The sequence below is a fragment of the Xylona heveae genome (assembly GCF_001619985.1).
Source record: "Xylona heveae TC161 unplaced genomic scaffold L228scaffold_2, whole genome shotgun sequence".
Taxonomy (NCBI): Eukaryota; Fungi; Ascomycota; class Xylonomycetes; order Xylonales; family Xylonaceae; genus Xylona; species Xylona heveae.
The window spans coordinates 912,557-935,803 of NW_017264194.1; the positions used below are offsets into that span (position 1 = coordinate 912,557).

Below are 23,247 nucleotides of genomic sequence, written 5' to 3' on the forward strand. Positions count from 1 at the left end.
TCCGGACGAACTCAATTCAAGAAAGAGAATTGAGCGATTCATTGGACTTGTTCCCGACTCGACTGGCCCACTTCGCCATCCAGAACTCGAATCGATCCCTGCCCCGGGAATTCGCCCCAAAGCTCGCGTGCGCGTCAGACATCGTACCTGTCACCTTTGGACGTTGTGATCCGCCTTGCCCAAACTTTGCCCGTGCGTGCTCAGCTCTCCTCCATCTTTTCCTCTCTTTCTCTACTCTCTCTCTCTTTCTCCTCCGGATGTGGCCCGTTCATCTGTCCTTGTGTGTGCAACGCTGGCGCTGCTGCGCTTCGATATCCTGTCTGCGTCTACTCTGAGATTCCAATCCGGAAATTTCCAACTAGCATCACAGCCCTGCAAACCACTTTTTTCATCCATCTCGATTTGCTTCTTTCCTCCAAGCTGCCATCGCCTGCTCAGCGTATCTCAGCCGCCGTCATCGTTTTACCGCCCTTACCCCTCTGTGGCGCGCATTGCGAAATCGACATTCTCGCTCCAGGCTTCATATACGTGCTCATTGAGGCCTGGTCTCTTTTAGATTCGACCCTTGCCATCGTCGTCAAATCTTACGCCTTCTGCTCGTCACCTCTTGGACCGAGTCGCGCACACAATTGTATATACCGTTTCCAAACCGCCTTGCGCCTTCTGCTCACAAGTGTAGAAATACACGAGAGAAGAAACAAAAGAAAGGCTGTCAGGGAGCGCTTATACCCAGCTACGATTACCATCTCTTCGTCCTTTCCGGCTCAATTGGAAACCATCGACGTATCTTGGTCCCAGCGAACGAGCCGAGATATTATCTGCTGTATTGTACAAATTGGCGGCAAACCACGTCGTACTTTCATCCGCGAAACGAAGAAAAGAGGAAAGGAATTGTTGTCCGCAAGGACGCTGTACAAACTGGGAATCGAATTGTTCGACACCTATATTCTGCGGGTCAAGGTCGTTTGAGCTTTGCATACGACAAAATACAACTTCATCTGCTCGCTTGCTCTTTTGCGCCTTTACGTTGCGCGCCTTTCCCCCCCCTTCTGCATAGCCCATCACCATCACTGTTCTTACCGTTTGCATTTTGTCCTGGAGAACAGCCAAACGCTACAATTACCGGCTCACTTCACGTCGCTGCTGCCTCGCTTGGTGGCTGCAATCGTCATCATGGATTATGCCGCCTGTAACGTTATCTACATCGACAAGCGGGTGCGGCATGACCGTCCTCTGACCCGCTCTCACTCTTCGGCTGCAGGAGCCTCCTCATCTTCGGGCGCGGGAGACGTCGATCTTAGTACGGAACACGAGACTGTCCAAATAAATCTTCGCATATTACTTTCCATTTTTCATCAAGGTTAGTCATTGCTCCTTTGTGTCCTGCACCTTCTTTTTTTTTCTTTTTTTTTAATATAGAAGTCAATTATTCCATCTCGCAAACTTCTTGTTTGCTATAATGCCGTGGGCCTGACAAAAACTAACGTTCTGGTACTAGTCCACATTTGCAAGACAGGGCATGCGTGTGTAGAGAAGGTGGGCGAAATTGAAGAGCTCCAAGCCTCGGAGTTGCGGCCGACGCTTGTCTTCCTTGATATGCCATTGGACGATTATTCCCAACATCATGTGGGAGAAGGCCGCAGTAAGCTCTGGAAGGCTTCGTCTCCACCAGGGTCACCACGTTCTCAACGTCCGCAAGACCCCGAAAACATGGCACCGCCATTGTATGGACCAGTATTATTGCAGCAGCTCACTTCGCATATACTTTCGTTTGGCTGGTCCAAGTTAGTGGTCCCCATCGCCATGGTCGACCTTGGTGATCAACAAGGCGCAAGTGGGACATCAGATGTGGGTCCTCACAGCGCATCGCCCCACGAGAAGCCAGCGACCATTGCCCACGACAAAATGCTACAATGCCTAGAAACTGGAGCTGTGGACGTAATTTCTAGTCCATTTTCAAAAGACCGTATTGCCGCTTTGGCTGTCCACGCGTATCGTGTGCACAAGGAACTGTCAAAGCAGCAGACGGGCTTTCTTCCCACGAGAAGAGGACGCAAGCGATCCTGGGTCGGAGTCGACGAGGAGAAGCCTTATGCGTATCTCCGAGAAGCCATGTATGAAACAATCAATTTACCTTGGCCCTCTTACCTCTGTGTTGCGCTAACAATCATTCTCTCATCTAGGGTGTCTGGTCTCATGGATGGTATCTGTAAACCGGTAGAGATTGAGGACCGATATGACCATGAGTAAGGCTCCTTTTCCTGGATGAATACAATTTGCCGCCCCAAAAGCTAAATGATATTTTTCTCCCTTGTAGTGAAATTTCAATAAGTCCCGAGCGACTGAAAGCTGTTGCAAAGGCCGTCGGCACGTGGGACTTTTCGCCTCACGAGTTTACCGATGACGAACTAGTCTACGGAGCCTTACTTATGCTACAGCACGCGCTTGAGATGCCTGGCCTGGAAAAGTTTCGGATGTCCGCAGGTATGCAACCTCTCCATCCCTGGGGCATTGTTTGCTACTGTTTTACTAAACAAATGGAGGCTAACGTTTTTTTTTTCTTCTTCTTTTTCTGTACAGAGGATCTCCTTGCTTTTCTCGTGGCCAGCCGATCTGCTTACAATTCCTTTGTTCTGTACCACAACTTTCGCCATGTCATCGATGTCTTGCAAGCAGTCTTCTTTTTCCTCCTTCAGATTGGCACGATCCCGCCTTTTCAAGGCCGTCCGGTGCAACCCACGGCCAAAATTTCTCCGATTGGCTCTCTTATCCAGCCATTTGATGCTCTCACGCTTCTCATCTCCGCAATTGGTCATGATGTTGGTCACCCCGGTGTGAACAATGCGTTTTTGATTACGCTAAATGCGCCGCTTGCGCAACTCTACAATGATCGATCGGTTCTGGAGTCGTTTCACTGCGCCGCCTACTCTCAGATTTTACGGCGATACTGGCCGGCGGCGTTTCAGGACACGAATATGCGAAAACTTCTTATCAACTGTATCCTCGCCACCGACATGGGAGTTCACTTTCAATACATGAAGGATGTCGGGAACTTGCAGGAAAAGCTGGCGGAGAATAAGGGCACTGATGGGTGGAGTCCAAAAGTCTTGGAGGAATACAAGGCATTAGCCTGCGGACTCTTGATCAAATGTGCCGACATTAGCAACGTCGTAAGTCTATGGATTTCTCCTTCTTCAAATGAAGAAGCTGCCTGCCGATGAGAATACCATGCTGATTGAGCACATCAAGGCTCGCAAATTTAGTACCGCGGCCGAGTGGGCTTATATTTTGACTGGCGAGTTTGCTCGCCAGTGCACGATGGAGCAAGAACTCCAAATACCTACGGCCCTCTTTGGCGGGCCACCAGTACAAGATTCAATCGTCAAACTCGGCGAATCCCAGCTTGGGTTCATGAACATTTTTGCTTATCCGCTTTTCGAAGCGGTTGCAAACATATTACCTGCCATGCAGTTTTCCGTCGATGAGATTGTTGCAAACAAGGTCATTTGGGAGACTACGATTGCCCAGGAGAGGGAAAAGTTGAAGGAAAAGGGTTTGGAAGGGGGCGAAGAGGAGACGAGCCCAGCGCGACCATCAGACTTTGACGGTACATTCTCGCCTAGGTCTGGCAGCTCGCCGGACCTGACAAAGGTCCAAGAGAATATGGCGAATGAACATCCGCCAAAATCAACAAGTCAGTCACCCATGTCGTCTTCCATGTTGAGCATATCAAAGGGAGATCCCGAGGCCGCAAGCCGGTCGTCTCTGAGCGCCGTCGGAGCGCTAAAGGGCACGCCATCTCATTCCCACGCGGCGTCACGCCGGTCCTCATTGGGATCGCCGGGCTTCGCGACCCCAGCTTCTAATCTAGCTTCGCGGAGGTCCTCAGGTGCGTTCAAGAGCATATCCCCGCCAAGCGTGCAAACCGGGGGCTCATACAAACCGCGTGTTCCTAGTGAGTTGCAGCTAGGTGATGAAAAGCCGTCTGCGGAGGCAAGCCAGCGACCTGCAGGTGTCGAGCAGCAGAGTTCCTCGAACCGTGTGCCCGCTACCGCCCCCGAAAATGACACAACACGACCGAATGGAGCCCTAATTGGACCAGCCGCCGCCGCCGCTGCCGATGTGGACCTTGTCGAAAACCCATATCGACCGAGTCAACATCACCCCTCTGGTCGAAACAATGACGAGTCGAACAATCGCTTCTCCACATCTTCCTCACAAGCAGCTCGAGGCGGTTGGAGCCCTGGACCGGGCTCGTCAGGTGTGTCTCCTTCGCCAGGAACACAAGCAACTTCTGTCGCCAGCGGCGACGCAGCGTCCCATACTGCACAAAGTAACCGATGCAGCTCCCCCCCACTCTCGTCTTTGCATGAAAATGCGGACCACCAGCAGCGGCCGCCGCCGCCTCCCAAGGAAGAAAAGAATAACATTGTGACATCAATAAGTGGAGCACCCAAGACGATTCGACGTCGCACGAGCAGATTTCGACTAGACTTTTGGCGGAAAAAGTCGTCCAAAAGTCGAAGTCAGAGTAAGGAAGCTTGTCCAAGAGATTAGCTAGTCATGTGTTCTTACGGTATTTTTGCCCATCTTGTCCGCTTGAATCTCACCCAAGCTTGTATTTCTGAGATTTCATCTTCAACCTATAGTCTCTGGAGGAAGGGAAATTCGATTATAACTCCGCTCCTAGTCATTGCCACTATTTTAATGTATGAGATATGTATTCTTGGTTGTCCCGGCCTTTTATCTCCCTTATCGTTTTGTTCGAGTATTCTTTTTTTTTTCCGGTGCTTTCTCTTCCTTTCTGTTGCTCTCTGATTTCCCCTTTTATTTCATTTTTTCATTGTATCAAACGCGGAAAGATTTTATAAGGAAAGAATTGGGGAGAGATTTTGTAGAATCACGTGTACTTTTCGTCTTCTTCTTTTTCACTTTTTATTTTCCTTTCTCGGCGGGGCCTATCTCCTTTTTCGGATCATTCTCTCGGTCTGGTTGTCTACTTGTCTACTTGTCTGGTTGTCTGGTTTCTTGGGTCTAGGTTTTACTTTTTATTTCACTTGGCTCTTTTTTCCTCTTTGGCTGTATTGGCGACGGCGCTTGTATTTGCTTGCTTTACCTTTTTTTTTTTTCCTTTTACTTCCATATCTGATGATCATATACAAGGTCTATGAGGATTGTGTTTGTTTGTCTGTGGGTTCAATGTACACTGGGTATGTGTTTTGTGTTATGTGTTATATGGCCATGCGAAATGCCATGCCATGCAATGCAATGCAGTGCAGTGTAGTGCGATTTCAACTGCGATTGCCATCGCGGTGGCCATGTGACTTTCTCTTTCGATTAGTTGATCCTTTTTCCCCCCGCGATTTTGATGTTTATGTTATATTTACTTGCAGTGGTGTCTTGTCTTGCAGGTTATATAGGTTAGGCTTTTTCGTCTTTTTATTGGTTTTATCAGGTTTGTCGTTTTTATCTTTTTATCAGGTTTATCGTCTTTTCTATTTTCTTTTGTTGTTTTTGTTTTTCTCTTTGTTTGTTTTCTTTTCATTTTGTTTGATATTGTATTTTCTTTTTCATTTTATATTGTATTTTCTATTTCATTTGATAACTATTGTAAAGTTAAAGGATATGATATCCGAAACATTTCTACTTCTTCACTACTTGTTATTATGCTGTCTGTCCTGTGACTCCTGTGACTCCTGTCTAGTTGGTAGATTGAATGTACAAGTAGTTGAAACTCGTTGTCATTGGTATTGCAGTGTGTGGTCGAGTAATTGTAGTTATGTGGTTGTGGTTGTATGGCCATGAGTCGTGACTCGTGGCCAATTGACTGAATTGATACCTACCTACCTACCTGGGGTACACAGATAGGTAGGCGAGTAAAATTATTGTAATATGTAGCATGTATTCACGTCGTGTTTAAAACTTTGAGTATATATATGACTGTCTGTATGTCTTTTGTACGTTGCATTGCGTGTGTTCCCTTACCATGTTTATATGTGTTTCCTTTATGCATTTGCACTCTCTTGATGTATTGTCTTTTTTTTTTTTTCCCTTAAAATGTTAGATCTTGGGTGTTGAGTCTTGTACCTTGTACCTTGTGTCTTTGGCGTTGGATATCTTGTACGTTACTTGAAATAAATCTGAGTGTCTCATGTCTGTCATCCCTGATGACCTGTTTATGTATAGACTTGAACCCTGTAGACACGTGGATGTGTAGAAGAAGATGTGTAACAGCAGCCTAGTCCAGTTCTGATAATTCTGACAAGGTAAGATCAATATTTACATAAGGTGTATACAAACATAAGGGAGACTAGTATTCATTGAACAGGCAGACAGAGTTACAATTAGACGCAGTCCTCGCATACTGGACCTTTCCCTGCTATGTCTGGGTTCGATGCTTTCGATGCTTTCGATGCATTCGGTGCGGTCGGTGCAGGTCCGGATGTTGCAGTGGACGCAGTAGACGCAGTGGATGCAGTGGATGCAGCCGCGGGTGTAGCCGACACTGTAGATGTAGATGGAGACACTGTAGACGTTGTAGCTGCAGCTGCATCTGGACCCGCCGGCTTGGCATGCACGCGGTCAACGTGCCCGAGGTTGCGGCCCGGCTGGATCACGTCTCGGAGTCGACGCTTGAGTTCTTTTGTTTCTGGTCGTAGTATTAGCCAATCCAAACCATTTACTATTTCTTTTTTTTATTATTATTATTGGATGGGTGCTTCTTTTTTATTGGATGGGTATGGGTTCAGGTCGTGGTATTAGCCAAACCAAACCCCACTTCCTTTTTATTATTATTGGATGGGGCAGGGGTTGAGATCGAGGAAATGGAAGGGAACGGAAATATGATGAGAGCCACAGAGAGAGAGAGAGAGAGAGAGAGAGAGAGAGAGAGAGAGAGAGAGAGAGAGAGAGAGAGAGGTAAACAAGAAAGAAAATTGTCTCTGGTGAACGGGAGAAATGGGAGAAATAGGAGAAATGGATAAATGGATAAATGGATAAATGGATAAATGGATAACGATAAAACAAATACCTGGAAACCCGCCATCTACTTTCCGATCCCACAGTCTATGCGTTTGGACCTGAATGTCTTGGGATGCACTGGCACCGGCAACGAACAAATCGACTTGGAATATCCCGCCCGTGGCAGGAACCAGTGCGACTTCGCCCACGTCTGTACTAAACGTCGATAACAGTTCTTGGGCGAACTAGATAAATATATAAATTAGCTTCATTTTTTCTCGACATTTGATTTGCCTGCCTTGACTGGATTGGTCTGGCTAAGTATTGGCTGCCATTTAAAATGTCGTCAAGCAATATATAGTTTGTCTGCGGTTCAGGACAGACAGGTCTTGAGGATGATGCGGCAACGGGAAAAGAACGTCAAAGACGAACAAGAAAAACAAAATGGCGGACGCAAAAGAGCGACAAATGAAGGAATATGCAAGAGAATGTGCAAGCGGCTGGGAGCGTAAGATCCTGGGGACTGGAAGTAAATGTATATCCAAAAGACTCCCGCCGCTACTGTTGACGATGATCAAGGCCGTATGAGCAGCTTGATTGACAAAAAAAAAGACAGAAGACAGAAAGAGACGAAACAGAATCATCAAAGGAAGAAAAAAATCACTAACGAAAGTAAAAGGGAACAAGAAAAACCTTGATAAATGATGAAGTAGAACTAAAAGAGCGAAGCATAAGAAAGAAAAGGATCCAGGAGAAAAGACCAAAGAATGGCAAGGATAGGCCAAGGAAGATTGAAATTGAAATTGAAATGAAATGAAGTAGTAAGCAAAGAAAAATAACAACAAAAAGAAGAGAGAAAAAAGAAAGAAAGAAAGTAAGGAAGGAAGGAAGAAAACGTACGTATGCAGCGCGCAAGAGCCATTTACATTGCGTGCAATAAGTGATAGATATGCGCGGAAAATGGGTATTTGTTGCGGCGGCAGACGCAGATGGAATAGATGTAGAAGCCGGCTCAGGCCGTGCCGGAGCAGCGTTATTCACCGATGAAGGCTGTTCAACAGTAGACGAAGACATTTTTTGCTGCACGTGAAAAAATGGAAATCAAATATCACTCAAAAAAAAGCATACAGGATGCTGTATATGAAAGTTGAAGTTGTTAACTTGTTGGTGGAGGGGCAATACTGTAGTGATAGTGGGTGTAGGGCGGTGAGACGCTAGAATTGATGTCATTGGGTTGTTGGCTGCACCGAACACCAAGCGAACGATTACTCCGTAAGCTGTCCGAGGTCGTAAGAACCAAAAGCTTCCCGATGGAAAAGAAAATAAAACAGGCACGATTGGCGTTGTTGTACTAGGAGCATGCATTGACGTATTCGATCATCAGATTCTAGGAATTATTCTTGGACATGATACGCACTTTTTGACGCTTACTGCCGTGGGCTCACACTGCGGTTATAGAATATGAAACAACGAATATAAATTATATCAATGGCTCAAAAACATTACCCCCCCTGTTTGTCTTGGCAACGCAACTCTTTTCTTTGCAATAAATAATATCCGCTAGATGTTAAATACAAGAGAATTGAAGAGGGAAAAAAAAAAGTCGAATTGAAATCCTTTTTACATGCATAAATCTGCTTAAAAGAAGCCGTGTCCGATATTGGAGATTAGAAGAGATAAGCAAAGTTTGATGAGCTTCGCCATCGATCGAGAAGGGTATCGGTATTGAACACGGCGAAATGTGGCCTAGGGACAGGCAGCTATTCAGCCCAGTGAGAAAAAAGGGAAGCGATATGGCTTTGGCTGCTGGTCTCCAGACGGATTGGCCATTGCGTATATCAATATCCTTGATAAACTGAACAAGCCTTATTCCACTAGGCAAAGAAGGAGAAAGGAGGTATCAAGCAAAGATGCCCTTTGTCGGGGCACAGAAAGCAATATGCTGAGAATGTAGAAGAATGGTGAAAGCATATTACATGACGGTACAGCAGCCGCCGGATTGCTGTGGCGCATAGGGATCTTCGCGCTTGTCGACCTGTTGCCATTTTTGTTAGTCTCTGCGTCCAAACAAACTAGGTCATCATATGGCACGTACAGCTCCCCACAGTGACGGCACCATAAAGTCCTTTGTGGAATTCGTGTAGTTTATGAGACTGGACAGCAACACATCAGTAAAATATCTGCCGTTGATTATTTTTCAGTGACAAGGAAAAGCATACGAGAGAACAGCTTCAGACACCTTAACTCGCGGGCGATCCAGATCCTCCTTTAATCGCAAGTTGAGCTCATTCAGGCGGCGCAGCTTCAGATCCGCCATGCTCTGCTTCTTATTCTTAACGTCGCCGCCAGTACGTACTTCGTAAGCCGGCATTATGACTACTGGATTGATTTGTAGATGAAAGGTGCGAAAATAATAAAGAGTTCCTTAGGTTGCCGTAGCGCTGCTCAGCTGGAGAGAATAGAAGGTTACACTCGGATGACGAATCGAAAAATATCCACAGGAGAATCTCTAGTATACAGCGGAATTCCTAAGCTGAAGATAGAGATGGCGTACGCAATCACGATCCTTTCGGCAAATCGCGCAGTCGTGGGTAAAAGGAGGTGAATGAGCGGCTTCTCCGGGCAAGTTCCTCAGGAAATTGTTGCTTGTTTGAGCACAGCGGATGGAAAGTTTGGTCAAAGAAAAAGATTCGCGACAAAAGGAGATTGGCAAGTGTCGATTGACAGTGACTTTGATAAGTTTATCCTCAAGGGACAAAGCTGGCGGCTCTTCAAAAGGACTGAGGCTGACGAGACGCAAGCTGGATCCGGTCGCTCAGGGAGAGAATCTGTTGGCGGACAGTACAGGAGTAGTAACGCACAGCACGCTGACGAAGAGGGCCGTGGTACCGCGAGAATGGGATTCGGACCAGAAGGCGAGAAGGAGGGACGGGAGGAAGGAAGAGCGACGGAGTTGGACAGGAGGTCCAAAATGTATCAGCTCAGTTCAGTTTTTGTGCAGGGGAACGGTTTAAGGTAGCGAGAGGGTCGATAGTAATGTTTCCAATGTTAGGGGATTTCCCTTGAGGGAGAGCACAGCGAGGGAGATGGGTAGAAGCTCACGGCGGGAAAGTGGACCCGAAACGGAAAGCTCGACTCTTCCCATCTACGGTTAGACCCATCCCTTTCCCGCAATTTCCCACAGAAACGCGCCACGATAACGCTGTTTATATAAGAACTTAGTCATAGACCTCTCTTTGGACAGCTCGGACCGGGCTAAACTCCTTTCCGCGTTTGTCGCGTTCTACGGTTTCTCACGCAGACATGGGGCGTCGGAATCGCCACTTTTCTTCGATTCTTAAAGCGGCAGGGAAATTTCCTTTTTGGGTTTCTTTGGCGATGGTCCCGCCGTTCTTTGGGGGGGAGCCACACCTCTCTCATTTTTTGCTTTGTGCATGTTGACAAGCTGCAGTGATGTAGCATTTGCATGCTGCGCTTTTTGCATGCATTCTGTGCTTTGATGTAGACTAAAAATATTCAAACGTACATATCGTATTATTCTAGATTCTGCATTTGTAAAGATACATCGGCCTTAGGTAATATTGCCTTGGCGGGACAAGTATTTTGCCCGTTGTCTCGCGTGACGGTTAAATTTTTGTGTGGGCGACAAGGGTTCCACCTGCCGCTTACCCTCTCGCTCCTAGAGCCTGATCTGAATCTGTACAGTACGGAAGTTACTGTGCAGCCTCAAACGGGACCTCGCCGTCGCACATCGACAGACCGTCGAATATATTTTCCTTCCGACGGGTCTTTGTCATATTGAGGATTTGTCGATCACCGTCATTTCGACCGTGCACGACAAAATCGAGTCAATCTTTTGAATCGCCTCAACGGATTAGATTTGTTTGAGGAGATCGCCCATCATGCCTCCTCCACCTCACACCAAGCCCGAGAACGTTCTCAAGGTCAGCAAAAGTCCGAAATTTGAAGAATATCTTCGACGACGAATTATCGGAATTCCAATGAGAAATGGAAGCTGACAGTGATGTAACAATATAGCGGGCACAAGAACTCATCGGAGTCGGCCAAACGCAAGCTGCTTTGGCCCTCTTGCACGAACATGTTACCTCAAAGCGGTCCCGAAACAATACCATTGCGGCCCTTGAGCCCCTGATGGTCTTGTTCGTCGAGCTTTGCGTTGATCTTCGCAAGGGCAAGTCGGCAAAGGATGGCCTCTTCCAGTACAAGAACATTGCGCAGAACACCAATGTCGGCACGATCGAGGTAAATGGGAACCCGAAAATGGACAATTTATGGAATTGATGGACTGATACTTTACTTTTGGGATAGATGGTCTTGAAACGATTTATCGAGCTTGCTGAGCAGAAGGTTACTGAGGCTCAAGCCAAGGCTGAGGAGATTCAGTCTTCGCTCGAATCCGCCAATGCGACCGCTAATATTGAGGATCTCGAGGCCACCGAGACCCCGGAATCCATCCTCCTCTCGACCGTCTCAGGAGAGCAGTCTCGTGACCGTACAGACCGTGCCGTCGTCACGCCGTGGCTCAAGTTCCTCTGGGAGACTTACCGCACCGTTTTGGATATCTTGAGGAACAATGCTCGTCTTGAAATCATGTACCAGACCACTGCTCTCCAAGCCTTCCAGTTCTGTCTTCACTATGCCCGCAAGACCGAGTTCCGCCGGCTGTGTGAGCTTCTCCGGAATCACTTGCAAAACGCCGCAAAGTACTCGGCTCAGATGCACGCCATCAACCTCAACGATCCGGACACTCTTCAGCGTCACCTCGACACCCGCTTCCAGCAGTTGAACGTGGCTGTCGAGCTCGAGCTTTGGCAGGAAGCTTTCCGCAGTATTGAGGATATCCACACTCTGCTCAGCCTGAGCAAGCGCCCTGCCAAGAACGTCATGATGGCCAACTACTACGAGAAGTTGACCAGAATTTTCCTCGTCAGCGAGAACTATCTCTTCCACGCTGCTGCGTGGAGCCGTTACTACAATCTCTTGCGCCAGTCTGCACACGTCGTTGCTGCTGGCCAAGGTCTCAAGAAGGACAACCCCGCCGTCAGCGAGGCTGACATGACTCGCGCGGCTTCCTTCGTCTTGCTCTCTGCCCTGTCTATCCCCGTCATCAGCACTTCTCGTTCTCGAGGTGCCCTTGTCGACGTTGATGAGGCCAAGAAGAACAAGAACACCCGGCTCACAAACCTTCTCGGTATGAACCAGGCTCCCTCCCGTGCTGTGCTCTTCAAGGATGCTTTGAACAAGGGCCTACTCATGCGTGCTCGTCCCGAGATCCGCGACCTGTACAATATCCTCGAGGTCGATTTCCACCCCTTGTCCATCTGCAAGAAGATCTCGCCCATCCTGACCCAGATTGGTGCGGACCCTGAGATGGAGAAGTATGTCCAGCCTTTGCAGCAGGTCATTCTCACCCGTCTCTTCCAGCAGCTCTCCCAGGTGTACGAGTCTGTCGAGCTCAAGTTCGTCTACAGCCTCGCCCAGTTCCCTGAGCCCTTCCAAGTCACCTCTGGTACCATTGAGAAATTCATCATGAACGGCTGCAAGAAGGGTGATCTCGCTATCCGCATCGACCATGCCACCGGTATCTTGTCCTTTGATTCGGACGTCTTCTCGTCTGCCAAGGCGCTGCACCCCGGCACCGCCGCCGGCTCTGCCGAGAGCGAAACTAGCTCAGTCCAGCGCCTCCAGAGCACCCCCGCTGAGATTGTTCGTTCTCAGCTCACTCGCCTTGCCAAGTCGCTCTACCTTACCTGCCAATACGTCGACCCCTCGTACAATGAGGCTCGTCAGCAGGCCAAGGCCGCGGCCTTTGCCCGCGCCCAGGAGGGAGCTCAGAAGGAGCACGAGGAGGCCCTTGTCCGTCGTGAGGTCATTGACAAGAGAAAGACCGCGGCCTCCAATGCTTTGGCTCAGAAAGAGAAGGAGGAAGCGACTCAGAAGCGCATTCGTGCTCAGCAGATTCTGGAGGCTGAGAACCAGCGTCTCCGCGAGGAGCAGCGTGAGCGTGAGCAGAAGCGCCTCAAGGCCGAGCAAGACCGCATTCGCCAAGAGGAGCTCAAGAAACAGATTGAGGACCTCAAGACTGGCGTCAAGGGCATTGACGTGAGCGAAATGGATCTCGACGACCTTGACACCAACCGTCTCCGGGCTATGAAGCTTGCCCAGCTTGAAAAGGAAAAGAACGAGCTCAGCGAGCGCCTTCGCGTCACTGGCAAGCGTATTGATCATCTCGAGCGTGCTTTCCGCCGGGAGGAGGCTAAGATTCTGCCGCGGGACTACCAGGCTCAGAGGGAGCGTGACCTCGCTGCTTATGAGGAGACCAAGGCTGCCACCTTGAAGGAAGCTGAGCAGAAGCACAAGGATGATGTTGCGCTCAAGCACCGCCTTACTCGCTTGGTTGCCACCTATGAGTCTTTCCGTGACAGCGTCCATGAGCGCCGACACGAAGAGTTTGAGAAGCGCCGTAAGGCTGCCGAGAAGGATCTCCAGAACAAGATGAACTTGCGTCGCAAGGAGTACCACGAGAGAAAGGCCCGCGAGCAGTTCGAGGCCGAGGAGAGAGAGCGGGCTGCTAGGGAGGAGGAAGAGAGAATCGCCAGAGAGGCCGAGGAGAAGGCCGCCAGAGAGGAGGAGACACGCCGCAGACTGACCGAGGAGAAGGAGAAGAGAGAAGAGGAGAGAAGGTATGGCATCCTCTGAGACAAGACTTTTCTTTTTACCCCTTCACCATCATCACTATACTAACAATTATGGCTTAGGAAATTGGACGAAATCGCTGCCAGACAGCGACAGAGAGAAATCGAGGCCGAGGAGAAGCTCAAGGCCCGCAAGACCGGCGGTCCCGAGCGTGGTCCCGAACGGGGTCCTGAACGGGGTCCTGAACGGGGTCCTGCCCGTCCGGCAGAGGGCGAGCGTGGACCTCCTCGTCTCAACCTCGCGGGCAACAAGCCAAGCTGGAGAGAGCGCGAAGCCGCCAGGGCCGCGGCCGGCGCTACTGGTGAAGCCGCACCCCCGTCCGATGTTCCCACCGCCGAAGCAGACCTTCCCAAACGTACTGGATACGTTCCCCCACACATGCGTGGCCGTGCCAACCCTCAAGCTCCTCGCGAGCCGTCTTCCAATGACGCCCCCGCCAGCGGCTGGCGTCCTGCTTCTCACCAGGACAGCTCATCACGCGACGAGTCTCCCGCTGACGCGGGCTCTGCGGGCAAGTGGGTCCCTCGCCACTTGAGAGGCGATGCCCCTGCTCCTGCCCCTGCCCCTGCCGACAATGGTTCCCGTATCCCAGCTCGCCGCGAGGAGTCTCCCGCTGAGTCGTCCGGCCCCCAGAAATACCGTCCTGGTGCCTTCCGCCGCGGTGGTCAGTAAAGAAGCAGTGTGAACCTTCGCCGATAGCTTTAGCGTTTGGATCAATCTGCGTGGACCAAAAAATGTATGCCTTTTGATATGATGAACACAGTCTCTCTCTCTCACTTACGTACGGAAAAAGGTGGGGAAGAGATACTTCCCTAACTCGTCTGCATTCGTTGGAACGAACAACTTGTGCATTCTGCTCAGGTGTTTTTAGCCTCGTTTTTAATTTTTTTCCCCCCCTGCTCTTGTTAAAGGTTCCTTATTTACTGAGCACATGCACACGCACACCAAAAAGGGCGAATGAAGTAATTTTATGTCTGATTTATCTCTGATCTATTTTGAAGCTCATCCTTTTCTTATACTTTTTTACATGGTTTCGTGAAATCTCGGTGAAACACGTTATGGTCGAGAGTGTCTATGTCAGTGTCTATGTCTATGTCTCTGTCTCCGTGCCTCTGGTCGCGCCCCTAGAACCCTCCCACATCTCTATTACCAGTCTTCGATCCCCGTTCCCCAGAGTCCAATATTTTACGCACTCACGCAGAAACATGTCCTTGGCCCTTGCCGTATGGCATAATTAGTAGTCCTTGTCACTTTTCTATTTCGTTATCAAAGTCAGGGGTAAACTTTGGCCTTTATTAATGAGTCTATCGCCTAAAGACACTAGAAGCCCTTTTCAAATAGCAAGTAGTGAGAGGCAGGTATGCAAAGAAGTAATAGAAACGGATCGCTAGATGGACGGGAAGGAATAGAAGGAAAAGAAGGCTGAAAAAGAAGGGAGAAAAAGAAGGAGAAATAGAACAAGGTATATATCTTAAATATGTATATAAGAATATCTAAAAAGAGAAGCCCAGCAATCACAAGGGGGAAAAGGCGCGAGACGCATGGTTTCATACACGTACACAAAAGAGAAAGAGAGAGAGAGAGAGAGAGAGAGAGAGAGAGAGAGAGAGAGAGAGAGAGAGAGAGAGAGAGAGAGAATGGGACAGACATAGAACGAAAGCAAACCCCCCAAAAAAAGAAAAAGAAAAAGAAAAAGAAGAAAAAAAAAGGAAAAGGAAAAGGAAAAGGAAAAGGAAAAGGAAAAGAAAAACAGAAAAATGACAACTCTAAAACCCACGCATGGCTATTACCCAGCGCCCACTTCAGCGGCGGCGACCAATCGATCTCTCCAGCCCTGACACACTTCTTCAAAGCCGCCAACGACTTCCCGGCAGACGGTGGCGCACTGGCGCTCGGCCAGCCGGGTCTGCCAGCTGCCGCGCTCGATCCAGCGCTCGCTCTCCTCGCGGGCGTCAGTCTCTCTGCGCATCTCGGCGGTCAGTTCGCGTGCGCTGCGCAGCCGTCGGGCCGCTGCGGTGGTTGTCTGGCGCGACATGTGCAGCGAGTCGGAGAGGTGGTCGAGCATGCGGACGAGATCGGTGGTCAGGTAGGAGAGTTGCGAGAGGGAGGAGAGGGCCGCGGCGGAGGGCTGCGGGACGAGCGTGGCGGTGTCGCTGAGAATGGGCAGGAGTTCGTCAATGGCGTCGCCGTCGGGGGGGACAGAGAGCGGGGAGAAAAGGGGGAAGGCGAGGGAGTGGAGTGTGCGTGTTTGGTGCGTGAGATGTGTTGATAGGGCGGTGTGGGCGGTGATTAGCCTGTGGGAAAGGGATACGAATGTTAGCTGTGTACTGATTTTTTAGGTTGATAGAATAGGGTGGTATATAGGGTTGTAAAGAAAGAAAGAAAGAAAGAAAGAAAGAAAGGAAAAAAAAAAAAAAAAGTATGTCGTTTGGAAGGAACATTGGTGAGGGAAAAGGGAATGAAATATTTTGGGGAAGTGGGAAGTGGGAAGTGGGAACTAACCTGGTTGCGCCGCCTTCGACGCCGGATTGTCCGCCCAAGTCTCGTAACCCATTGACCACACGTTCGACGACCGTGTCGCCTTCGCCGCCGTTTTCTTCGGTGCCTCGTCGTGCTAGACTCTCAATGACGGCCATTCGTGCCTCCAGCCCAGATGTTATGCCTGGCGATTCTTCCAGGTCCGAGTCGTTCCCGTAGTCGGACCCGTCGTACTGTGATTGAAGCCGTCTGTGTCTGTTGAAATGCGCGTCTTTTTTAGGAGATAATCGTCCATCGGTGTCGCCATAGGTGCTGAGTTTTGTGGGTGAAGGGATTGAGCGGATTGGGAGGTCGCTGTCAAGCGTGTGTGGTTGTTGCTCAGAAGTTTCGAGTGTGTCATTGTGTATGCTGCTTGTGATCTCTGGCTCGGAATGTTCCTGCGGGTCTTGCTGGTACCCGGAAAACGTGTAGCCTTCTGTAGCTCCTCCGGCTCCTTCCTCCTCATACTCTTCATCGCCGTACCATGCTTCTGCTAATTCATCTGCCAGACTGCCGAGACCATTCCCAGCACCCATAGTTCCTGCCAGGTCGTTGTGGGAGCCTTCAAAGTTATCCATGCCATGCATTTGCATGTTTATTGAAAAGTCCTGTCCGGAGTGAGAATGCGCTGCTCCATTCAAGCTGTGTGCCTCGTGATAGTCTTGTGGTGAGGGATAAGAGAAATCGTCGTGCATGGAATAGTGCTCTGGGGGCGTGCTCGGTCGTGATGCCATGATGGCCAGGTTGGTTGGCTTTTGGAGCCTGACCTCTCTTTTTATGCGAGTGTATATATATACTGCAATAGAAATAGTCGTGATACTCGGGTTCGCGCGCGAAGAATTTATGTAAAGTGTAAAAGCTATGTGTATGTCTTTCCTGCTTTGTACCCCTTTGTTGTGATCCCCGCAACTGCAGTACACAACCCTGCCATGCGCGTGCGAGATAGCAAAACTGGCTCGTAAATACTTATCGCGTCAATCCGAGAGATTGAAATCGACTCTAGATATGGTTCAAAAGGAGGGTCTTCGCCGTGGGAGACGCGGCTCGCGGTGGTGTTGTATGTTATGTTGACCTGCATAATATAAGACAACCCCCATGTGAGACATCTGACAAATTGAAGAAGGGGAAGAAAGTGGAAATACCGTGAATATAATGCCTCGATTTAAATATCAATCCGAGGTGAATGATCCCTCCTGTAGACAGCGCAAGTCCAGCAGATTTGACCACAATTAATATATGTCGAGATGGCAGGTTGTGTGAAGAATGCGGCCATAGAAATCATGAATGCCAGTCGGAAACATCGGCGGTGTCGGAGTGTCGGTCAGTTGCATCCCGCTTGGAAATCGAGCACAACTTGGACCTCCAAACAATTGCATTTCATACGAGAAGACGTTTAGCTACCCTGGAAGCTGTTTAAATCCGGCCATCATCAGCTCTGGACAGCGGGGCTTTTAGTCAGACTCAGGAAGTCATTCCAATATCCTCTTTGCCGTCGGTATCGAGCTCAAATACTTCTGATTGCCCCGCCGCAAGGAAATTCCGCCTAGCATGGCTGCGCTTCGGCCGTTTCACCCTCTCGATTTATTCAAGTTCAATCACACAAATCTTGATCCATTGACCGAAAACTATGGCATCGACTTTTACTTTTCATATCTGGCAAAATGGCCGTCACTTTTCAATGTCATTGAAGGTGCCGATGGAAAGATAAATGCATACAGTAAGCCCGACTCTGCAGCGTTTGAGGCTCATTTCATAGAGCTATTTACCTCTTTTGAATTTGCCAGACAAACTATGACTTTGTAAACAATGCTAACTATATAAATCTTCAACTTATAGTGATGGGCAAGCTGGAGTCCAGTCCACCGGCATACCAACATTCAGAGCACGCTCTCCCTTGGCACGCTCATATTACCGCCTTGACTGTCGCGCCATCAGCGCGACGACTCGGTCTTGCGCAAAGACTGACTTCTAGCCTTGAAAAGGCTGGAGACGAATATAACGCGTGGTTTGTCGACTTGTTCGTGCGGGAAAGCAATCAGGTTGCGCAATCATTATATAAGGGCATGGGGTAAGCTTTATTTCTTCTTGCTTCTCCTTTTCTCAGTCTCAGCTACTGCTTGCTCATCTATCAATCTCTTTTTGTTTCACGAATACGTCCTTTGTTCTGAATACAGCTGACCACGGTTCGTTTTTCTTGCAACAATAGATACAGCGTGTTCCGGCGAGTAGTTGGCTATTACAGCGACAATCCAACAGGGAAGTCTGATAGTGAGGATTCATTTGACATGCGAAAACCTCTGAAGCGGGATAAGAAGCGGGAACATATACGGGAGAACGGAGAGAACTTCCCAGTCCCTCCAGACTTTATTTTCTAGTCTTTTAAGCCTTTGCAATACTATTTTTCAGGGACGGTTCATTTGTTGGAATAATAAGATGTACCTTCATCACCAATGCAAATGACGGAGGCATCTTGCTCAGGTATCTGTGAAAAGGGATACTGAAGATTAACTTGCTTCTGGTGAACATCAATGATCTATCAAGTATGGATAAAGAGACGTCACTAATTGCTGCCATACGTGGAACATTCTTGGCAAACCCCTGTTGACGTAGATTAGAAGGTAAAAGTCTTGGGGAAATCGGATGGTCAGGCGCTTTTTGGCATTAATTGAAGTCAACAATTAAGTGCCAAAGACTTTACGAGATGGAAGATCTGGCAAGAGCCGGCCTTGGCTTCAGCGTCCAAATATCATGCGCCAATTTGATAGGCGCAAAATGCGGGAATACGAGTAAAAGAGAAATGTGTCGGACTTTCACGTTCAAGATCGTGTTTATTGAACTTGTCTCCATGCTGAAACGGACGTGCAGAATCGTATTCGTCTATACAATACACAATTCTCTACCACACTCGCCTTACGCTCGACCCAATGCTGCCAGCTATTTATTTGAGGGCAGCTTGAAGGCTCTCGAGAACCTGAAAATTGAAATTAGCATTCGAAACCCAATTGAAGCATTGTAAACATACCTCAAGCTCAATCTTGGCCTCGGCAATGTCCTGCTCGCTACCGCTACCGCCGGCAATCTTCTGGGCCTCCGCGATCTGCGACCGGACAGCCTGGAAAAACATTAGTCTGGGCTTCTCCGAACGGGAGACTGGTTGATCTGTTTTACGCACTTCAGAGCTGAACTCCTCAAGGGGGAATCCCTCAACAGCATTGATGCTCAGCTGCGAGTTGGGCTGGACAATGGCGAATCCGCCAGACACTATATTGGGATCAAATTAGCCACATGCTCAGAACTCGTATAGCTTATGATGGCGCCTTCGCTGGTCCGTGTCTTATTCCTTCGCACCAACAGTCTAAAATAGCGCTGAAGGTTGGCTATCCGTGGGCTGCTTTTGGGGCGACGTACGGAAGAATTGCTTGCTGCCACCGCTCTCTTCGATAATCTCAACGAGACCGGGCTTCAACTGCTCGATAGAGGGGACGTGGTTGGCGAGGACACCCATTTCACCAGACTCGGCCGGGATGTTGACTTGCACACTGCGAAAACGAAATTATTATTATTGTATTTCAAAGGAATTGGAATTGAGTCGATGACGGATTATATTGGGCTGCGAATTCGACGTACACATCGAGAGACTTGTAGATGGACTGAGGAAAAGTTAGCGCTAATCTTAAACCAGTTGCAATGATTCAATTGACGCATTAAAAAAGAGGAATCGGATGGCTGGCTTTCTGCGAATAGAAACAATCCCCACGTACCTGGTGAGGGAGAGCCAAGGTCAGCTTGATCTTGTCCGAGACGGCCTCGGCGTAGCCTCTTCGCTGCAGAGGCTGACGCATCATTGTAGGGCGAGCCCGGAGAGCTGCCCGAGCGAAACGGAAGGAGTTCATTTTGTTGAGCAGCTGAATTGATGCAATTGCTGATGAGGGACGCGACAACAGCAGCTGGTAGTCGTTGAAGAGATGAGCCCGGATTCTCGGTCTTGGCGGTTGGAGCTCGGCACGTGACTTTGGAAGTTCAAAGCACGTGACTTAGACATTTCTCGCTGTGTTAGTTCTCATACGAATCCATTATAAGAATTCATTTTCGCCTTTTTTTTTTGTTTTCATTTTATTTACTATGTTTATATCTTTTGATAGGCATTCTTTAACTCAGCTGCCGATGCCTGGTGGATTTCCGACCCGTGTGTCAGCTTTGTCGGAACAAATACCGAATCAACGGTTCAGCAAGCATTGTATGGTTGGAAATGTGTCTCATGGCATTTTATCTTTCGGCAGAGGCTGGACGAAGAGCCAACAGTCATGGGGATTGAGGTCCATCGAGGCAAAGATGCGGTTCAGAAATTTTACGGTGTTATACGACATAGTAATTTGGTAGATGAGTAAAGACACTCTTCCCGCTCAATAGATGAGGATAGAAGGTACTAGACTACGATACTACCTACTTCTCTACTGCTACGCGGGTATGATGCCTTTCCCTAAAGCTATCATGACATACGAGCTCATGCATGGTGCCCCACACCACGACCTAAGAATGCGTCGGCTAGCAGTCTGTGATAAGGTGTCCATTAAACTGTTCGGCGGTCAGCAGTAGCAGACGTCGAAAGGGAAAAAAAAAAGCTGGCTTCCAGGGTTTCTTAATCGGTAGCAAGCACTATGCTGCAATAACTAACTGGTGCTTATATTTTGCCAGTTTACGGAGCTTCTCAGGGACTACTAATGGCTACTCAAAGGACCTGCGCGTGATGGATATGCAGGGTCTGATTGCAGAATCCTTGACATGCTGAAAACCTCGAGATGCTTCAATAATGAAGAGGTTTTGCTTGTGAAAGGTTCTGAAAGGAAAGCGGCATCTTTCCATCCATAAGAAAGCAACCGTCGAGTCACTTGTGTAAGAGCCAAGCTGCAAAGAATGCAAGCCAAGCACCTGGGCGCAGTGCTCGAGCTGCATTGCCGTCCTCCTGCCGATGAGAGATGTAGTACACAGACAGTACAACTAATAACGTCCAAGCTTGGCGTTGTAATTGCCTTGGAAGACGCCATACAGAGATCCATTCAGCGAATGTTTGGCGGCTACTGTTCGAATATGATTACTACGACTCGGGTGACTTCCTTCACCGCCGTAACAAATAAGTGTAATTTCAGTGGTTGCTCGGCCCACAGCGGGAATCCTACCGGAAAGGGGGGAAGCTTGATCGGGGGTGGTGAACCCCTCTTTTCTGAATCGTGAAGTATCTGGGCCCAAACAGCTAGGAGAAGGATATGGAGCATGCTGAAGGAGACAAGGGGTTGGTCCATGCAGGCAGACGCTTTGCCTTGCGCAAAGGAAAGAACCAAACAATCTATCACACGGGGCATGGCCTCGTGCCTATTGAAGGAGCATTGACCTCTCCCCCATTAAGATTCGGATGCCGAAAGCTGCAACACGAAACAAAGCCCCGAGCTGACTGCATTTATTGTTACTGTTGTTGCAGCTGCGTTCTTTTACGAACCTCATGAACATACAGCCGGAGCTCCGGGCTCCTGTCACAAGCTCAAAGGGAAAAAGAAAAGTCCATGCTACGATTATCATTGGTAGTGCTGTGGGTATGTCGTAGCTCTCTGTCAATTGCTTTTTGGTTTTTGTTCAAGGAGGTCCGAATCGGCGCTGGGGAGATGCACCAATGATCATTTTTGGCTCATGGCGAGCCCCATTCGTTTGACTAAGGTAAGTACTTTTATTCCATTTTATTTTTTTCTCATTGAATTGACAGACGATAGACCACTCGGATAAGGCTACTTTGACGTCGTGTGTGACTTGCAATGGAAGTGAAGCCGGCAAGCCTGGCCGGCAAGACCGCCCATTGAAAGTGGTGGGCATCTGCATTCGGTTAAGTTAGGCAAGTACCGGGTTCCTAATGGTACCTGTGTGCACCGTTGAACAATGGCACATGGAGGTAATTGCATCAACAGGTACGGAGGTACAGTGGCATAGAATGCTTTACTCATCTGCCAAGAAGCAAATCCTCAGCTCCCGGAGATGTTCCCGGGTAAGGTTGTAAAATTACCGGAGACTGAAATGATCGGCACTCAGCACCTCTTGTTGAAATCATCTCTTGGTAATTTCCCCCCTCGGTCCTTGCAGTTGCCAAGCATAATTACGTTTGAATGGAGTAAATCTGCACTGCTTGGCCAGTTCCTCGCCCGAGTCTTGGATTTCCTTTTACACTTACGGAGTAGGCAGGTATGTGCTGTATCGCTGGCCGGACATCGGAGGGCTGTCGTCCCCAAACGCCCAGGCTTTCACTGGCCGAGTGACTTCATTTCCCTGCGTCATAAGCTGGCTGTCAAAGTAGCGTGACGCTTAGCCCTGATGACTTGTCCGTGCTGTACTGTACAAGCGTTAGTGAGAGGCGGGAACAAAGTTATAGGTATAGTCTCCACTACGGTAGGTACCTGAACAAGTGTTGTCCAACTAAATCATTTGCATTTTTGATTTATTTCGCTTCTCACATGCTTTTAACCCAAAGAAGCTTGACTTCCAGAATATGAGGGAATTATTTCCGGTTGCTCTCAGTACTGCGACCACTGTACAAAGGTTTACAGTACGTTTTGTTAATGGGATGACAAGCTCTAACCCTCTTCCCGCAGGCCAAAAAGAAATTCACCCCTTTTTTTTTTTTGCCCTCTTTCCTTTTGCCCTTAAAGGAAACCCCAACCAACCCAATTGCAGGCCGATTCAAATTGCCCCAGACAAATAACAGCCTACTCGCTAGCTTTCTCGGCCGCTGCTTGTTCTTCCTACCCCTCCCTCTTGCCGCGCTACGACTGAACTGGGCTGGGACTGTAGAGTACATACATGCAATTCTCAGCCAACTTAACCTGAGGTAGCTGCTTCGAACGGAAACCTGCTAACTAGCGGGTCGCCTTTTTGACCTGCCCTTAGGTCCCCAGTCCTGCGGGTTTGCTGCGTAGTATTATTTCATCTCGCGCACACACCACCCGCGCGCACACAGCTCACACACACAATCCGCAAACCCCCCCCCTCCCCGGTTCTCGCCTCCGAGAGATC

The 23,247-nt window shown here is 48.9% G+C and overlaps 10 protein-coding genes across 10 annotated transcripts; 5 read left to right on the forward strand and 5 right to left on the reverse strand.

Moving 5' to 3' along the window:
* The first annotated feature begins 960 nt into the window (after nt 1-960).
* On the forward strand, nt 961-4,853 carry L228DRAFT_62319 (HD-domain/PDEase-like protein). The gene is made up of 6 exons (XM_018336776.1): nt 961-1,360; nt 1,499-2,114; nt 2,184-2,246; nt 2,318-2,484; nt 2,581-3,170; nt 3,250-4,853. The coding sequence occupies exons 1-6, from the start codon at nt 1,174-1,176 to the stop codon at nt 4,555-4,557; spliced, it is 2,931 nt and encodes a 976-aa protein (XP_018190670.1). The 5' UTR covers nt 961-1,173; the 3' UTR covers nt 4,558-4,853.
* Nucleotides 4,794-6,093, forward strand: L228DRAFT_62354 (hypothetical protein). The gene has a single exon (XM_018336777.1). The coding sequence runs from the start codon at nt 5,149-5,151 to the stop codon at nt 5,803-5,805; it is 657 nt and encodes a 218-aa protein (XP_018190671.1). The 5' UTR covers nt 4,794-5,148; the 3' UTR covers nt 5,806-6,093.
* A 251-nt stretch (nt 6,094-6,344) lies between these two features.
* L228DRAFT_265593 (hypothetical protein) lies at nt 6,345-8,034 on the reverse strand (the record flags this gene model as incomplete). The annotated part of the gene is made up of 3 exons (XM_018334726.1): nt 6,345-6,649; nt 7,031-7,205; nt 7,861-8,034. 3 exons carry the CDS (start codon nt 8,032-8,034, stop codon nt 6,345-6,347), a joined length of 654 nt encoding a protein of 217 aa, XP_018190672.1.
* An 898-nt stretch (nt 8,035-8,932) lies between these two features.
* Nucleotides 8,933-9,331, reverse strand: L228DRAFT_265594 (hypothetical protein; the record flags this gene model as incomplete). Its single annotated transcript, XM_018334727.1, has 3 exons — nt 8,933-8,995; nt 9,056-9,113; nt 9,180-9,331. 3 exons carry the CDS (start codon nt 9,329-9,331, stop codon nt 8,933-8,935), a joined length of 273 nt encoding a protein of 90 aa, XP_018190673.1.
* A 1,531-nt stretch (nt 9,332-10,862) lies between these two features.
* Nucleotides 10,863-14,349, forward strand: L228DRAFT_252283 (hypothetical protein; the record flags this gene model as incomplete). Its single annotated transcript, XM_018333678.1, has 4 exons — nt 10,863-10,904; nt 10,999-11,223; nt 11,290-13,664; nt 13,740-14,349. The coding sequence occupies 4 exons, from the start codon at nt 10,863-10,865 to the stop codon at nt 14,347-14,349; spliced, it is 3,252 nt and encodes a 1,083-aa protein (XP_018190674.1).
* Nucleotides 14,350-15,238: 889 nt separating this feature from the next.
* L228DRAFT_243912 (hypothetical protein) lies at nt 15,239-17,266 on the reverse strand. Its single transcript, XM_018331801.1, has 3 exons — nt 16,612-17,266; nt 16,180-16,509; nt 15,239-15,971 (listed from the first exon to the last, which is right to left on the reverse strand). Exons 1-3 carry the CDS (start codon nt 16,926-16,928, stop codon nt 15,464-15,466), a joined length of 1,155 nt encoding a protein of 384 aa, XP_018190675.1. The 5' UTR covers nt 16,929-17,266; the 3' UTR covers nt 15,239-15,463.
* A 309-nt stretch (nt 17,267-17,575) lies between these two features.
* L228DRAFT_217473 (N-acetyltransferase 5) lies at nt 17,576-18,661 on the forward strand. Its single transcript, XM_018330154.1, has 3 exons — nt 17,576-17,911; nt 18,031-18,262; nt 18,401-18,661. The coding sequence occupies exons 1-3, from the start codon at nt 17,743-17,745 to the stop codon at nt 18,567-18,569; spliced, it is 570 nt and encodes a 189-aa protein (XP_018190676.1). The 5' UTR covers nt 17,576-17,742; the 3' UTR covers nt 18,570-18,661.
* A 43-nt stretch (nt 18,662-18,704) lies between these two features.
* L228DRAFT_243915 (ATP synthase delta chain mitochondrial precursor) lies at nt 18,705-20,508 on the reverse strand. The gene is made up of 6 exons (XM_018331802.1): nt 19,956-20,508; nt 19,822-19,844; nt 19,603-19,733; nt 19,367-19,455; nt 19,217-19,306; nt 18,705-19,165 (listed from the first exon to the last, which is right to left on the reverse strand). The coding sequence occupies exons 1-6, from the start codon at nt 20,085-20,087 to the stop codon at nt 19,133-19,135; spliced, it is 498 nt and encodes a 165-aa protein (XP_018190677.1). The 5' UTR covers nt 20,088-20,508; the 3' UTR covers nt 18,705-19,132.
* A 47-nt stretch (nt 20,509-20,555) lies between these two features.
* Nucleotides 20,556-20,851, forward strand: L228DRAFT_62453 (hypothetical protein). Its single transcript, XM_018336779.1, has one exon. It carries the CDS (start codon nt 20,605-20,607, stop codon nt 20,788-20,790), a length of 186 nt encoding a protein of 61 aa, XP_018190678.1. The 5' UTR covers nt 20,556-20,604; the 3' UTR covers nt 20,791-20,851.
* On the reverse strand, nt 20,852-21,475 carry L228DRAFT_62452 (hypothetical protein). The gene has a single exon (XM_018336778.1). It carries the CDS (start codon nt 21,249-21,251, stop codon nt 20,913-20,915), a length of 339 nt encoding a protein of 112 aa, XP_018190679.1. The 5' UTR covers nt 21,252-21,475; the 3' UTR covers nt 20,852-20,912.
* Between the last annotated feature and the right edge of the window lie 1,772 nt (nt 21,476-23,247).